Genomic DNA, 18,401 nt, shown 5'->3' on the forward strand with positions numbered 1-18,401 from the left:
AATACCAAAATCAACAAAATTATAGTCTAAATTCATCTACAAACTGTAGATTAAACGTTGGAAAAAACCGTGTGTCAATCCGACTTAAAACGAATGAGTTATGGCTGTTTAAAAATTTTCACAAATTACAAAATTTTAAAAATGTTGCTGAAAAGCTGATATTTTTCAGCTTTGATAGCTCAACTTTGAAAGACCGTAACTCATTGAATATAATACCAAAATCAACAAAATTATAGTATAAATTCATCTACAAATTGTAAATTAAACGTTGGAAAAAACCGCGTGTCAATCCGACTTAAAAAGAATGAGTTTTGGTTGTTTAAAAATTTTTACAGATTACAATTTTTTTTTTAAATCGGGTCCAACCGGTTCTAAACCTGGTAAAAACCGGACCGGTTTTGATGGATTCCTAGAACCGAGAACCAGCCCGGAGGTCCAAAAAAACGGTCCGGTCCGGTCCACATGCTCACCCCTATTTAGCAGGTTATTCTTTTGAAGAATTTTAGGTGTATTATGATTCGAGAACAAGAGATGTTTCAGAATTTTTGAAGCCGAAGTGTGACTTGACTACGGGACATATAGTTCAAAAGTTATTGGTACATTTTTTGAAGTTGATCAACTCGGTTCACTGATTGCATCTGCAGATTGGAATCTCACTCTTCAGCATCGGAGAAGCTTATGCCTCGGTACTTAAAAGACTTTGACGAAAGAGACTTCATCGACCAGTTTCAGACATCATGGACACTTCAGAGTTTCAGAGACATTTCAACATTTGGTTCTCATTATGTTTCATTTTATTACCACACTTCCTAGTCAGGAACTGTGCATTTTAGCCTTTTATCACTTCATTTGTATCCCTCATTATTTACGATCATTTAGGGAGAGAATGTTGGAGCATGTAAATGCTCTACAAATTATGAGTGATAAGTTAGGTTATTTTATTCCCTTTATTGTATTGTTTGGTTTCTGTCTCCTTATATATATAGAGAGTTGGTCATGTAAAATGTAAGAGTGCACTAAAATGTAGTTCCTAGAGAGAGAGTGTGGTGGGATCTCTCCCACCAAGGGAGAGTTATCTCTCCCAACCCATGTTCTTCATGTGTTATTTTTATCTCTCTTTTCTAGTAAAATCATGGAATTACTCGTCTTATGTTCTTCATTTATATTTTTATGATCGTTAAATCTCAAGATGTTCTTATTCCGCACAAACCGATCGTTAAAATGGGTTTCAACAATGATCTGACTTCCTTGAGCTGGAAAACCATGTAAAGTTGCCAACTTTACATCCATGCATATCTAAATGAAGCTCTTAAGCTTAGAATGAACTTAATAATTGACTTAATGCATGTATTACACCAAAATCCTCATAAAGTTTGCACCTTTAAGCTCAAGGGTACCAAAACCAACTTAGATCTGAAAGGACAACCCCTTAAATGACTTCACTCCATCATTATCCCCAAAAAGAGGCCAAAACACAACAAAACCCATAATGAGGAGATCTAATCATCTACAAATCAAGGTATGAACTTGATACCTTAAAGTGACTGCAAGAAATGGAGTGATTCTGGATCCAAGACTACCTTCTCCAAGCTATAAACTTCAAGATCTTCTAATTCCTTCACAATGAACAAAATGAACACCAAACTTCCTTCCAAGGCTCAAAAACTTGACAATGGAGGCTACAACTCGTTTTAGGGTTTTGATAACAATGGAGGCTGATAAGGATGCCATAAAAAAGGACTTAAGGCCTTTAAATAGGGTGTAAGACCCTAGAAATTAGGGTTTCCTTCCCGGCTGCCAAATCGTCGAGTTGAGGCTCCTCAACTCGTCGAGTTGGTTCATTTCATTCTCGCGATTCTTCCATCTTAAACACGTCAAGTTGGTCCCTCCAACTCGTCGAGTTGACCGAGAAATAGGGTTATCCTCAACAATTTCTCTTCAAGATTTCGGATGTTACAACTCTCACCTACTTAAATTAGATTTCGTCCTCGAAATCGCTCCTTACTAACACTCATAACAAAACAACACTTAAGGAATGCACCCGAAAATTTTGTACATAAAACGACCTTCCCAAAACAATCAAACCCAAACAGAAACTGCCAACCAGAAAAACGACAACCCATAATCCCATGCAAAGGCCTAGCCTTATATATCCGAACTTGGGTATCGAATTAGCCTGACTCCCTGACAGACCTCCCAAACTGAACCGATTGCTAAAACCATGACACTTATCCATCAAACAATCTATCCAACCTTTGATGATAACAATTCCATAAACACACAAGATATACAAAATATAGACTTCAACGACTGTCGGGTTGATACACTGCTGCTAAGAGCCCGAAACCTCACTACTTTCCTTTCATTCACAAGATGGAGATATCCTAGAGCGCAGGCACATAGACTACATTTTGAACCCTCTAACCGATGCCTTTGACATACAGATTCCTTGACCCCCTCCGCTCTGGATACGGATCTTGCACGAACCCACTCGCGATTCCCAACACGAGTTCCCACCAAAAGCCTGCGCAAAAATGGCTACCCATGATACCTCCTCATGGAACGTTCCCTAAAACTGATGAATATCCATTTGATTCTACCCTCAGTCCCCAACTGGGGCACTACCAGAACCATGAAGAATGATCCTCGAAACACACCGACCGCGAACTTAACCCAAAACCGAACCATATGATGAACCAAAATCTTAACAACCCTTGACTCTTGCTATGTCATTACAAACCACTGTTTCAACGAGCAACGACGATCAAACCATGAACTTCTACGATACACCCAACCCTTACCGGCTCCGGTGCATCCCCATCTGGGCATCCACTCAATACAATCACCAAGAACTTTATGACTTATGACTACATAAGAAATTTCTAACTTGAGAATCACAAATCTAACAACGGCTTGCGAACAACTGGAATTATACTGCATACAACCTGTCGAGACTTTCTAATACCGAACTGATACTTACTCAATCCTTACTGTTTCCCTTATCCAACCAACAAATTTACGATTTTCCAGACCGCCCGCCAACGCGTCCACACTGAAAGCACTACAAGCAGAAGAAATGAACCATCATGATCACTAGGCCCGCAACCTATGACTGGAATGCTCCCGATAACCCACCGAAATTGTAGTCATCGCATCATTTGCCCAACACTCCGGTCCTGAAGATGTCCACCTCATTCCATTGCCTCGAAGGGACCTAATCGACTCCATTACAATGCCAAATTAGCACCACAGAACGGATACCAAGCAAAAGCTTACGAAAACAAAGTCGCACACGATCCGCAGATTGGATAACGATCGCATACTTGGTCAAATTCGAAAACTATAACCCAAAAGGACCATGCACATAAATTGAGCCAAATGCTCCAGTTCCCTCTTGCCCAGATCACAATGAGTACTCCCATACACATACTTAAGAACCCCATGATCTCATCCGAAAAGAAAAGAAACACCAGAGATAATCGAAAGGCCACCTTAATCAAAACAGAAAACATCCTCATGATTGGTCAAACAAGACCCCATACTTGTTTGAGACTGAACAGATTCCGAAAACTACATCACTAGCTCGAGAAGACCTCCAAGATGATCCTACAAGGTACCAAAACCTGAGTCTGCTATGAATCAGAATTCCACTTCACCATTGAGGGTAAACATACCCACGGACCAAGGGAACATACATACTGCACTGGAGGGTAGGACACGCATTCCTTGCTCTTAAACTGTCACCACTTGAATCCTTCATAGAATTCCCGTTGGAAGATGAACTCAACGACCAATGGTCTAGGACACCTTGACACCTAAACTAGAGAACCACAACCCACTTGTAGCTGAACATACCTACTTCTGGAAAGGGTTCACCGATCAACATCTGCCCAACAAATCTGATAGCAGCAAACCAAACATCAAACTGACAGAACCCTCAATGACTGACGCTCAACCTGAGAATCCTAATTCTCCCCCACTTAGAACTCGAACCACCACCCACTGGTGGTGATACCAAAACATAACCCAAACAGCCCTACCAGGTACAACCATACTTGACCATGGAATGAATATCATCCGCAGAATGGTCCTCCAGATACGGATCAAATGAACCCCAAGAAAAACCTGAATTTCAGCTGAAAACCTCTGAATTCCCCATAATAAACACTTACAAAGCATAGGCAACTACCGATCTACGATCCAAACATACACCCTTTGCTTGCAACCTACACGACAATTCGGCACCTGGCTTTCCCATCTCCCACGAATACGGCCCTTGCTCGCATCACTAAGGTACTCGTGCCACATCGAACCACTTGCGCACACCGGCACTGACATATTGTCACCAACCACCGCGAATCCAACCTAACTCGGGAGGTCACAAGCCTGTCCACTCCTTCAAACTCGGAAATCTGAAGGGCAAGATCCTTGCCACATATAACAACAATCTAATCCGACAATCTGCCACTTAAATCCCAGATGCAATTCCAAACCGATCATATCAACCGCTTCCTCCCTATGACTCGAGGCCCAAGGCACGACCTCTAGCCAAACCTCCGAGACTTCCAACCAACATACTCATCCGGGTCTGAACCACTCAACCCACATCAATATTGCCACAGGGGCCTGAACAAACACAAAACCCATCCTCGCCTGGGCGGCCCAAGTCAAAAGACCGATAGATACGAAACTACTGCCTCAAACCATGGTATCCAACCATGCTATCTTTTCTAACCAGTCCTTAGAATCCCTGAAATCTTCCTTAAATCGGGTATGGATCATGTGCTTCCAATAGTACGGCCCAATATCCATACTTTCCTCAAGAATCATCTTGGGACCTCTAAGACCTAGTCACATAATACTCCTGAAATTGAAACAACAACACTAAAATACTCCATAGGCTATCGTAGGGTTCCACACTTCTTTGCCATCAATTGTTGAAGAACTCCTCACAATGTCAATTAGCTATTCCATGAATACAATCACATGCAACAAAGCTCATATAATCCTTCGAGTAAATGACTCATCCCTACAACGGTTGGACTCAGACAAGAGCTGCACATCAGGGTCAAATCTGTCACTCTGAGATTATCCAACCTTTCTCACATGTGACTTGCATATTCACTTAATAGCTAACTTACATCACTCATGAGTTCCACAAAGCACAAAGCAAGTAAAATTCGTGCAGAGGAGCCGACTAACACTGAAATGCAATAAAATATGACAGATCCTTCTACGAAATCCTCGATCTCAAACTCCCGACACCATAGTGCACCTTCGCTCTGCTCCCACTCTATCAACAGGGGCTGATCATTCCTCGCGCTGACCCGCTACGAATTGAGCCCCTTCTAAGGAAACCACCGCCTCCTCATCCAATAACCCGACTGGCCAGCTGACCCCATACTACTCACCATACCACTAATTGCCACGCGGCTCTCCATTTGTTCCAGGCGACTATTGCATGAATACAATCACATGCCCCACAATTTAAACAATCTTCCTTGATTATTTTGAAAACCGTTTGAAAATTGTTTTAAAAACCTTTTTCCTTAGTTTGAGACTGGAATCACAGGAGTGTTCCTCCAATTCACACAAACGAAGGCTCTTATACGAACTTGTAACATCCATAAAAATTCATAAAATTTAAACTTTTCAAAACAACCCTTTTTCTAAAGAAGTGTTTACAAAAACCATTGTTCCCAAAACATTATTTAAAAATCAGAATCACTTTCAACATAGTTTTCAAAACATTCACATTATTAGAGTTTCCTAGAAATCATAAGTCCAAAACGCGAGGATGTGTACGGTCATGCCTTCACCTTAACACGATCCACTGAAGTACCTGAAACCATAAACTAAAACTGTAAGCACGAATATTAGTGAGTTCCCCCAAAGTACCAATACCCAAACAAATAACAAACATATACAAATAACAACATACTATGGGTCCAATCAACCATCGGGTTGGAATACCCCAGGCCCTCAACCATCAGGTTGGAATGTCAACATACTATGGGTTTAATCAACCATCGGGTTGGAATACCGTAGGCCCTCAACCATCGGGTTGGAATGCCAACATACTATGGGTCCAGTCAACCATCGGGTTAGAATACCCCAAACCCTCAACCATCGGGTTGGAATACCATCGGGTTATACAATGGGTCCAGTCATCCTCGGGATGGAATACCCTCGGGCCCATTCAACCATCGGGTTGGAATGCCCTGGCCTGTTGGCTCACGCATAAAGCAGTGAAGCCTCAACTACCGACCAAACATGTGCACATAATTCAGATAAGCATACCATTAACCAGTCGGCGAACAACTAAACAGATCTTACAGATCACTATGCATAACATCATCCTATCTACCAGGATACCGATCTAACAGATCACTATAGCATAACATCATCTTATCTACCAGGATACCGATCTAACAAATCTCAACAGTACAAAACATGCATAACAGGATATCAATCCAATGGACCGACATTTGTGCCTTCGACCCTCAAGTACAGTGAGGACAACTCACCTCGAATGCAGAAGCTCCCCGAAAGAAATCCCTAGCTGCCGCCCTGCCTGCTTCCCGAGCTATCAATACCAACAACACATCCAATTAGCAATTGGGTTCCATGCTATAATCCATAATCCTTACTTGGGGTAAAATGACCATTTTACCCCCGACCTAACATGAACCAAAACTGATGCCCAAAACCAAAAGATCCATAAAGGCCCACTAATGGCCTAATTTCCAAATTAGGCCCAACCCCATATGGGCCTTATCCTAAGCCCATAATTTTCCTTATTACAATACAAATTACCTCAAGTACCCCCCTCCCTTTGGGACAAACTTGTTCAAATACATAAATCGAAAGTCAAAGTCAACGATCCAAGTTGACCCAACTCACCGAGTTGTCCTTCAACTCGTCGAGTTTCTCCATCAACTGCATAGATCGGGAAAAACCAAGTCAACTCGCCGAGTTGACCAACAAACTCGCCGAGTTCCTCTATCAATTTGAAAATGTCGGGGAAATCCGATCCAACTCGCCGAGTTTATCCATAAACTCGTCGAGTTCGCCAGAAACCCGCATCTTAATACATTAAGCACTTAATCCATAAGGACATGACTCCAAAACATAGATCTGACTTCCTTGAGCTGGAAAACCACGTAAAGTTGCCAACTTTACATCCATGCATATCTAAATGAAGCTCTTAAGCTTAGAATGAACTTAATAATTGACTTAATGCATGCATTACACCAAAATCCTCATAAAGTTTGCACCTTTAAGCTCAAGGGTACCAAAACCAACTTAGATCTGAAAGGACAACCCCTTAAATGACTTCACTCCATCATTATCCCCAAAAAGAGGCCAAAACACAACAAAACCCATAATGAGGAGATCTAATCATCTACAAATCAAGGTATGAACTTGATACCTTAAAGTGACTGCAAGAAATGGAGTGATTCTGGATCCAAGACTTCCTTCTCCAAGCTAGAAACTTCAAGATCTTCTAATTCCTTTACAATGCACAAAATGAACACCAAACTTCCTTCCAAGGCTTAAAAACTTGACAATGGAGGCTACACCTCGTTTTAGGGTTTTGATAACAATGGAGGCTGATAAGGAGGCTAGAAAAAAGGACTTAAGGCCTTTAAATAGGGTGTAAGACCCTAAAAATTAGGGTTTCCTTCCCAGTTGCCAACTCGCCGAGTTGAGGCTCCTCAACTCGTCAAGTTGGTTCATTTAATTCTCGCGATTCTTCCATCTTAAACACGTCGAGTTGGTCCCTCCAACTCGTCGAGTTGACCTAGAAATAGGGTTATTCTCAACAATTTCTCTTCAAGATTTCGAATATTACATTAATACAACAATAATCATACAGTTCTACCAAGTATGTATGTGAATCAGAAAGATAATATAATCACTTTAGCTTCTTTATATGCTTGAGTTAAAAGTTTTTCATAAAAAGTATTCTCCGTAGACGATTTCTTCCATAATATATATATTTGAATAACTTTAGTTTAGATCGATAGAAATAAAAACCCTCATTTTTCTACGGAATATGTTCTTTCTATTTTCTTGATGTATCACCCCCAAATAAATAAAACACTTTTATCACTAATATTACGCCCCTAAACACCTGGTAAATGTGAAATCATATAAATATAGATCATAAACATTACCTGAGCGTTAGAGCTCAATAACGAAGGTCAATAATGGTAGCCTCTGTATCACATCCCATAGATGCTTTGTCTCTGTCTCATCCTTTTAAACATGTATGTACTTGGTTGTGATTTTATTAACCTTGAATGAATTTCTTCATATACATGTTATAATGCATGATAAATTCAAACCTTTCAATTTGAATCTCTTCTTCTCAAACCTAGAAAAATATATCTCCTACCTGTAACAAACCTAAGAGTCAAAAAATTTAAAATTTAAAAGCATTGCATTGTAAATGAAACTACCTGGTGGTGGGTGATGAATCTGATGAAAAATAACTTATTTTCTTCCATGTTTTCCAAATACAATGAAATACACATGCATCATAGTCCATCAAATGAATGGAATTGGTTATCCATGAGGGGAAGATATTATGTGTTGGTGGATGAAGAAGACGAAATAATAGCGTCGGTGTTTTACCTTTTACGATTTCAAATGGATTACTGGGTTTCCTTCTTCTAAAACATGTACTAGAGAAATCTTATTATTCGGAATCATAGTCGGACCTCGCTAGAACCCTAGAATTCGACAGACAAAAAGTGGGGTGGTTATAACCATATAAATCAGTGAAGTGAAATCTATAAATATCTAAATCAATAGTTTTTTCTCCTGATTTAAAGAAATTCAAATCAAAGCTTAATTTATGAATGAATAAAGAAAAAGGTAAACTGGTAATTTGAAATCACAATTCAAAATCCCTTATAGAAACTGAAGTAAAAAATAGAAAAAAAGAACTTACAAAACTACCTAAAATTAGGTGGTAGCTACAACAAATGGATTTCAGTGAGTCGATCAAGTGGACAAAAAAAGAAAAACCATTTGAGTTGCAGAATTTGAAATTGAACGTTAGTGATGGAAAAAAGAACTTACAAAACTACCTAAAATTAGGTGGTAGCAACAACAAGTGGATTTCAATGCTAAAGCAGGGACTTTATCGTTCTAGGGGCAACAGGCGAGAGCCGGTAATAACTCATGTATATGAAACCATATGGAGTATCTTTTGTTTTTTCGATCTTGATAGAGATGATAGAAGGAATTAAGGGTTTAAACGAGATGGGAAAGAGGTGATTTGCCGAGATTTATGGCTATGAGGATATCAAATTGAATGCAGTCCTTATTTAAAGGGATTCAAATTAAATCGGTTATGAGGGTACATTGGTAATTTAAGTTAAAGGTTAAAAGCAATTTGGAGAAGCCATATGTCAAAAAAAAGAGTATTTTATTAGATAGAGAGATTACTAATGTATATTGTATAGTGTTTGTTTGTCAACGATCTATATCCATCGAAGAGTACTTGAGTGGTATTCCACATGCATTTCCAAGTATGAAAACTTCCATTGCATAAAAAGATTGGAATATATTATTATATTAGATCTATTACAATTTGTGTTCACGGTAACTTAGACTGGTGAAAGATGACATAATTTTACCGATTGTCATAGTACAGGGCTTTAGCGAAACAGTAAGTGAAATTTTATGGCTCCATTGGCTTCTCAAGGATTTGGACTTTTCTTCTGATGGACCTACGCCTTTATTTTATGACAACCAATTTGCTAGGCACATTGCCAACAACCCTTCCATGAACGAACAAAGAATGTTGAAATGGACTACTACTTTGTTCGTGAGCGAGTAACATCTAAAAAGATTCTACCTCTCTGCATTCATACGACACATCAAGTAGCCGATTTGTTAACCAAAGCTTTAGGTGCACAACGTCTACAATTTTTATTATGCAAGTTGGGCATTCGGAACTTACATGCTCCAACTTGAAGGGAAATAAAGAATTTCATCGTAGTTATCACCATCCTAGCGGATTACTATGATACTAGGTTATAACCCGTGGACACCACAGGTAGAAAACGTAAAAATATTTTTTATTAAAATTTTAAGGTAATTATTGACCAATGATAATAAAAAATTAAATAATTTATAAATATAGTTGTTTTGTCTGTAAGTTCATAATGATAGTTCTTAATGATATAATGATAGGTTAAAACTACGAAATCATAGTGATTTGAATAACTGATCGAGAATTTGTATTTGTAGATATGTTAGGAAATTATGATTTTATACAATGCAATATAATTTTGAACATAGTTTAAAATAGAAATGGAAATATTAATGAAAATGGTATTCTACGAAATTTAAACTCTATTGTAATATAATAAAAACAAGCAGAGACAAGAAAAAATGTATGCATTAAAATGCTGAAGTAATGTTCATTTATTAATAATAAATAAAATTTGATATAAATAATAAAATTGTACAAAGTATTTATAAATTTCTAAAAACTTCTTTATACACAATATTACATGTTTTATTTGTTAGTCTACTATTTTTATATAAAATCAACAATTTTAATCATTTTCTACTTTGAACTATGAATAAAACAACATACAGTTGGTGAAATGTAAAAACATGGTCCTTGAGAAACAAACAAACATTCGACAATGAGTGCCGTTGACTCTTATTAATTGTAATTACAATTTTATTATTATTATTATTGTTATTATTATTATTATTTTGCATTTGCTTGATCAACTTTTATCATTTGAAGTCATTGAAGTAGATGATGCTGATAAAGACTTGGACAAGATCAATGTGGTGCAAGTTGTTTTAAGAAAACAATCATACTTTTAAAATTAAGTACAATAGTATGCTTAAAAATGAATAATTTTGGCCCAAAATTCCAAGGTTTCCCATTTATCTTACTTTCAATCCAAAACAAATAATGCTCTCCAATTATATTTACCAAACTTAGAATTTAAAATTTGTTAACATAAGAAAAAATGAGCTCATTTATGCAACAAAATGAGAACATGATATCTACCTAAATATCTATTTGAGATAACAATTTACTTTCCTCATTTGTAACTAACTACCAAATCCAAAAAATCAAATAATAAAATAAATCATAAACAACATCGATGATAAGAACTTAATTTTAAGAGTTTTTGTAAAGACATGCCTTTCTTAGATCACAAAGACGTAGCTTTCCTCACAAGTCACAAGTAGAATAAAAAAAATGTTAAGTGATTTGAGATCAGGTCTTGGTTTAAATTGGCAATTATGAAAATTAACAAATTATTAGTCAACAAAGTAACATAACCATTGATATTATGTATACCAGATTCCTCAAGTTACTTGTTGTCAAGCTGGAATGCAAAACACCACCAACAATTGAATCTCTAACAGATTAAGAGAAAACACACAACAAAGAGTATAAGTAGATGAAAAAAAGAAGAAGAGAGATATGACTAAATTGTGATTAGGAAAAATGCTTACAGTTAAACAGATAAAACCCTAATTGGCATAAGTTAAACTGATTCAACAAATAACAAACATAGAAAACCAAATTTTGATCAAAATAGATCCAACATAACCATTGAATTATGTACACCAGATTCCTCGAGTTACTTGCTGTCAAGCAACAATGCCAAACACCACCAACAATTGAATCTTTAACAGATTGAGAGAAAACACATGACAAAGAGTATAAGTAGATGAAAAAAAAGAACAGATATACGATTAAATTGTGATTACGGAAAGTGATTACAGTTAAGCAGATAGAACCCTAATTGACATAATTTATACTGATTCAACAAATAACAAACATAGCAAACCAAATTTGATAAAAATAGATCCACCATGTCAGTGAAAGTGGTAGCAAGAAACATAAAATGTAAAAAAGAAAACGCATAAAACAAAGATCTAATCTAGATATATAGTATAATGCTTATATGGGGTTCTATAAAGTACCGACTTTGAATGGGATTGTTAGATGTCAGTATTGGTTTCAAAGGTTAAGGTTTTAGTCGTTCATAGCTCAAAGATCTCGATTATTTACAGTCTACATAACAAAATGAACACAAGAAACATAAGCACCATGAGTAATACATGATGGGGAAAACTACGTTGATCATCATACCTGTATTGCCAATGAAATAGCTCTAGCTCTGAATATGGTGGTTCTATCTACAACAAAAACCTTATCTGCCCAAAATTCTCCATTAATAAAATTTAAATAAAGCAATTAAATCAATGAAAGAGCTCGAAGCATAATGAGAAATAAGGGAAGGAGTCATGGGAGCGGCCGAGATATAGATGAAGGTGAAATCATAACAAATAAAACCCTAGAATCTAAGGATACTTGACGAAAATTTAGGTTAACATTTTGGGTTTCTTTAGATTTGAAATATGAATTTGAATGAGAAATAATTACTTAAATTCATTTTTTATAATTATGTAGGAATGGGCGGGAAATTATTTGTGTGACGCTTTAGAAATGTGTCATGTGGCAAAATATGAATATAAAAAATTGACATGTGGCACCTTAAAGATTCTTTTATTAGAAGCTTTATCATAATTACTTAGCGAATGCCCGCGCGTTGCGCAGAAACACCTATATTGTTGAAATCTTTACAAATATATGTTTTTTTTAAATATAACAATAACGTTGTTGTTCAATTTGATATAATAATTCGTATACTAAATTGATACAATATATTGATTATTTAGAATTATATGATAATATATACATCTATTATAACTATATAATCTCAACCGTTTGAATGATTTCTACCCGCGAGTTACTCATGAATAAAATTAAATATAATATATAGCTTAAATGTTATTTATAGTTTTTGGTATTGTTAATTAAGTTTTTAAATTTTATTTTCTTAACGTTTTAATTTCTATCATTATAATTATTTAAAACATTAGACATTGTTTTTTGATTTTAAAGGTAACAATATAATCATGTATATAGAGTTATTTTTAACTATTGTTATTGTAAGTTATTTTAAGCTATTTATTTCAAAACTTTTAACGATTATACAAATATCTTTAGGAAATATTTTAGTTAAATTGATATTATAATTTAGTTTTTGCATTTAACACTACAATTTATCATTTTTAACTATTCACAAAATATTCATTGGGTTTTTTAAGTAGAACTGAAATTTATATTTAAATTGACATTGTAATGTTATATTTAAATTAACAGTTTAAGTATTTTGTCCAAACTGTTCAAAAGTTGTAGCTTCAAATTGATAATGGTTTACATACAACATATTAAATCTAATAAATTAGGTATAATATGTTAAAAGTTAAAGGCATAACTTTATAAGTAGAAGTAAAAATATTATTTTAATATTAAAATTTAGTTTATTTATGATTACACTTTAGGTTTGATATTTATTTAACCTTATTAACCAACTTATAATCATTATTAGAAAGACACTATAATTTATCACCTTTAACTATTTACAAAATATTATTTGTGTTGTTTAAGTTAAACTAAAATTTATATTTAAGTTGGTCATGTAATGTTATATTTAAGTTTATAATTTAAATATTTTATACAAATTGTTCAAAAATTGTAGCTTTAAAATGATAATGGTTTACATCCAACAATATATTAAAACTAATAAATAAATTATGTATAATATGTAAAAAGTTAAAAAAACATAATTTTATAAGTAGAAGTAAATATATTATTTTAATATTGAAATTTAGTTTATATATGATTACACTTTAGGTTTGATATTTATTTAATCTTATTAACCAACTTATAATCATTATTAGAAAGAAATTGAAAAGTAATGAAAGTTTCAAATGAATGTGGTGAAAAGAAAAATGAATGCAAATTTCAAATGAATAGGGTGAAAGAAAAAATGTTTCCTTTATTTATAATATAGTATGATTATGATTCTAGTTTGTTTCCAATTTGGATACGTTCTTGTATTTCAACTCTCGTTTTCAATGAATGCAAACCAAACTTTTGAATAATCAATTTCCTTACCGACATGCTTAAGAAGATAATGTTATATCTTTTAAATCATCCAGAATGGACCACACAAATTTCTTTGACTAAAAAAATGAGTTCGAATGAATCAAAATATCAAAATATGTTTGTAATTCATACATCTTAAACCTATTTATAAAATGATTCTTACCATCATATTTAAAGCTACAAAACTACCAATACGTACGTTTCTACCCATATACACATTACTTCGATTTGAAATCGAAAGGCGGACACACGTGGTCCCTCATCGTTTTTATGTAGCTAACAAACGTTTGTGTACTAAAGATTTGTTTTCCCAAAATACAATTATAATTATAATTAATATATAAATTTCATAAAATTATAGATTTTCTGACTAGCTAATGATTGGGACCGCGACCATTCTTTTAAAGGTTAGCATCTTCCTTAGCAAACTCGACAATCTAAACCAAAATGAGTTGCAGAAACAAACCGCATGCAGTTCTTGTGCCATTCCCACTCCAAGGCCATGTAAACCCTTTTATGAAGCTCGCGAAGCTTCTCCACTTTAATGGCTTCCACATCTCCTTTGTCAACACCGAATTCAACCACCACCGTCTCATCCGCTCCAAAGGTCCGGAGTCCGTCGAGGGTTTGCCGGATTTTCGGTTCGAGACCATCCCCGACGGCATGCCTCACTTAGATCAAGACGCCAGTCAGGACATACCGATGCTTTGTGACATGACCAGAAAGACATGTTTGGTTCCGTTCAAGGAGTTGTTGCAGAAGTTGAACTCGTCGGCCGGAATCCCACCAGTCAGCTGCGTCGTCGGAGATGGCCTGATGACCTTTGCGATAAAAGCTGCTAAGGATTTTGGGATTCCGGAGGTTCAGTTCTGGACTTCTTCGGCGTGTTCTTTCATGGGTTTTTTGCATTATAGAGAGTTCATCAAAAGAGGAATTGTTCCTTTTAAAGGTTAGCAAATCTGCAAATGTGTATTTGCTTTAAACTTCATGTTTTAATAATCGTATTAAACTGTGTTACTGTGTAGATGATAACTATCTAACGGATGGAACAATGGAAAAAACAATCGATTGGATCCCCGGGATGAGCAATATTCGTTATAAAGATATTCCAAGTTTCATTAGAACAACAGATCCCGATGATATCATGCTGGATTTCGCGGGGGAGGAGACCCAAAATAACTTGAATGCTTCCGCGATTATCTTCAATACTTTCGATGCATTAGAGCACAAAGTATTAGAAGCCATTGCACCCAAATTCAATTACCACAACATGTTCACACTCGGCCCTCTTCACTTACTCGCCAAATACGTTCCAGATGATAGTCCAGTACATTCGCTGAATTCGAGTTTATGGAAACCAGATTCCTCATGTTTGCAATGGCTAGACCAGAAGAAGGAAAGGTCTGTTATCTATGTCAATTATGGAAGTTTGGCTACTATGACAGAGCAACATCTGATTGAGTTTGCATGGGGTTTAGCAAATAGCAAGCAATCGTTTTTATGGGTGGTTCGACCAGATGTGACAATGGGGGATTCAGCGATTTTGCCTGAAGAACTCTTGAAGGAGACGAAGGATAGAGGACTCATGGTGAGTTGGTGCGAACAAGATCAGGTTCTGGCCCACCCACCGATCGTCTCATCCTCCCATGAACAGTTGTAAAGCTTCTTCTCCAAGAAAAATGTACATTCGCCTCTATATATACCTCTCAATCCACATAAGAATTTAAGTTCCAACTCTCTCTCTCTCTCTCTCTCTACATACAATCGGGTTCCTTCCACTCGAAGGACCCGACCTCATTTCGTATCAACATTAACTTGATCGTCGGAGGCTGTTCCCTGGACATAAGTCCTAGGGCGACTCTAATGATCATGTTTATGTATGTAACGGGTATCAAATCGAGGCTTGCTAGTAGCATCAAAGCATACAGCAGAAGAAACGACTCGATAAGCCTCGTGACGAAGATCCGGGTTACATCATGGCCCAAATCACCATGCCCAACCAAGTTGCTTCCACCCAAACATGTTGTTCAGGTATGTCTACATTTATCAATATAATTGCAGTTTGTGAAGAACAACAATTTAATATTATGTACATTTGTAAGTGGGTAGACCCAAGAAGAAAAGGAAGAGGGCATACGATGAACCTGCTACCCAGGGGCATAAACTGTCCAAGAAGTTGACCATTGTTACATGTGGAAAGTGCAAGAACAAAGGGCATAATTCACGAACTTGTAAAGGTCAAGGTGGCCCTAATAAAAAAATGAACTGGAGGCACAAGAGGAAAGAAGTGAGGATGGGGTGTTGCTAAGTGTTAGGTCTTTTGATGTAATTTACAACTTACTTTTATGGTTTTGTTAATACATATGTTTATGTAACAAACAATAGCTACTTTGGGCTCCTTATTTTGTATGGCCATGCATGTTGACCTTGAATCATTATACACATAGGTAAACTATGAAACAATGTCAACTGTTGTTGTGATATACAATAGCATTTTTGTTATATTGTTGTTCTTGTCAAGTAATATTTGTGATATTCAAAGTGTATGGACAAATGGAAACAATACAACACACATACTGAAATTAAACCATTTGATTACACAAAGAGTATATCATTCAGACAACATTAACCAAAGCACAATTTCTTGTATTTAGACTCAAAAAAAACACAAATACTACATAAACCATGCTACATTAACCTACGACCAACAAAACACTTCCTAATTCAGACACCATGATCAGACACCACATTCAGACACAACTTCCACCTTGCTTCAGATACCGAATTGCAAAAAGACCCCAACTTAAGAGAATGATTAACTTATACATCCTAGCTTGCATTGTAGCTTGTTGAAGAGATTCTTAGAGCTTGTTCATAGAACTGATTAACCCAGGTATCACTTCCACCGATCTAGGGCACATGGGCTCATCAGACCACCCAATCCAACCACACCTTCTCTCATTATGAAGACAAGACTAAAATCGCCTTCCAGGGTTGCGATCTGACCAGGAAGTAATGATGGTTAGATCACGATTTCCACAAGCATATATCGACATTTTCTGCAAATTTCTTTCTCCAATAATAGAAGTGTTCGATTGAATTGGGGGGGGGGGGGGGGGGGAAGGAGAAGACGTAATATAGGCGTTAAAATTCTGTTCAGAAAATGTCCTTTAGGGTAAATTGACATAAATACCCTCATGTGCAAGTCACATGGGGCAGGTTAAGACCGGAGTGGACCGACATCCAACTCGGGGACTATTCGCGTGCAACTTAACGTCCGTAGGTACCATTTGTGGGAAAGAACCATCGTAACGACTACTTTAGGGAAAAAACTAAAACCTAAAGGACTATTCGTGTAATTTGTTCTAATAATAATATAATGTATTAAATTTGTTTATTATTTACAAAATCTTCTTTTGCTTGATGTGTACATCAACCCGAGCCTTCCTTGAAGCGCATTTGTCTTCAACCCTAAATATGTTGTGGCTTCTTTCCTCTTCCAACAAGATTTCATCAAGAAAAATCAGATTTCAATAAGTTTTCATCAAGAAAATCATATTTCAGCAAGGAATCATAAAAAAATAATCAAAAAGCACATGTTATTTGGAATTTCTTACCGATTTCTAAAAGTTTGAGAGGGTGGTGTTGTACGACAACAGAGAGGGCGACAGTGTTGTGCAAAGGTGGAGAGGGCGGTGTCAGTGATGTGTTGAGGAGGTAAGGTCGACAATGCCGACGTCGAACGATGGCTAAGGAGGCAAGGCCGACTGTGTTAGGATGGAGGCATAAAGAGGGAAAACACGTTTAGAGTTAGGCATGGAGTCGATCGAAGTTGAGAATGGTGGCGTTGGAGTTGTACGATGGTGGCACCTTCTAAGCAGTGCGATGTTAGAGATGCATGATGTTGAGGAGGGTAGTCAGTTGTTTGATTTAGACGCGAGGGAAAAAGGAAAATGTTAGGTCAAATAAAGAAGACACATCTCCTTTTAAGCTCATATCTAACCCAATAAGATGCTTATTTTCTATTCGGATGTTATATTAAGTGCTACCAATCTTACAGATTTAGATTTAGTGCTGCTTCTTATTAAGAAGTATTAAGATGCTACCAAACACTCACTCACTCAATTGTCTATATTGAGTCAGTCGTGCAACTTGGCAATCTAAGAAAGTGCTCCTGCTAGTTCATCATCATTCACTCCAACAACTAAATGGAAAAGGTTCACCCAATTGCTTCCATAAGGAAAATTGGTTAACACAACTGTCCTTACATGCTTAAAATGTATGAATCCACAAACAAGGTCTATATTAAAGCATGCTGAAGACATTATGATTAAGTTTCTCATGAATCCACAAACACGGTGTGTGAATTATCTTTTAAACCATCCAG

At 36.3% G+C, this 18,401-nt stretch overlaps 1 protein-coding gene across 2 annotated transcripts; it reads left to right on the forward strand.

Moving 5' to 3' along the window:
• Positions 1–14,427: 14,427 nt before the first annotated feature.
• On the forward strand, positions 14,428–16,402 carry LOC145159912 (linamarin synthase 1-like). 2 transcript variants are annotated; one of them, XM_079078967.1, is made up of 3 exons: positions 14,428–14,963; positions 15,040–16,045; positions 16,117–16,402. In XM_079078967.1, the coding sequence occupies exons 1-2, from the start codon at positions 14,462–14,464 to the stop codon at positions 15,672–15,674; spliced, it is 1,137 nt and encodes a 378-aa protein (XP_078935093.1). In that variant the 5' UTR covers positions 14,428–14,461; the 3' UTR covers positions 15,675–16,045; positions 16,117–16,402. The 2 variants fall into 2 exon arrangements, with proteins under 2 accessions (XP_078935093.1, XP_078935094.1); XM_079078968.1 differs by having other exon boundaries at positions 16,124–16,402.
• The last annotated feature ends 1,999 nt before the right edge of the window (positions 16,403–18,401 follow it).

The sequence above is a fragment of the Lactuca virosa genome, chromosome 2 (genome assembly GCF_052849685.1).
Source record: "Lactuca virosa cultivar CGN04683 chromosome 2, Lactuca_virosa_CGN04683_v6, whole genome shotgun sequence".
In the NCBI taxonomy this organism is placed as follows: domain Eukaryota; kingdom Viridiplantae; phylum Streptophyta; class Magnoliopsida; order Asterales; family Asteraceae; genus Lactuca; species Lactuca virosa.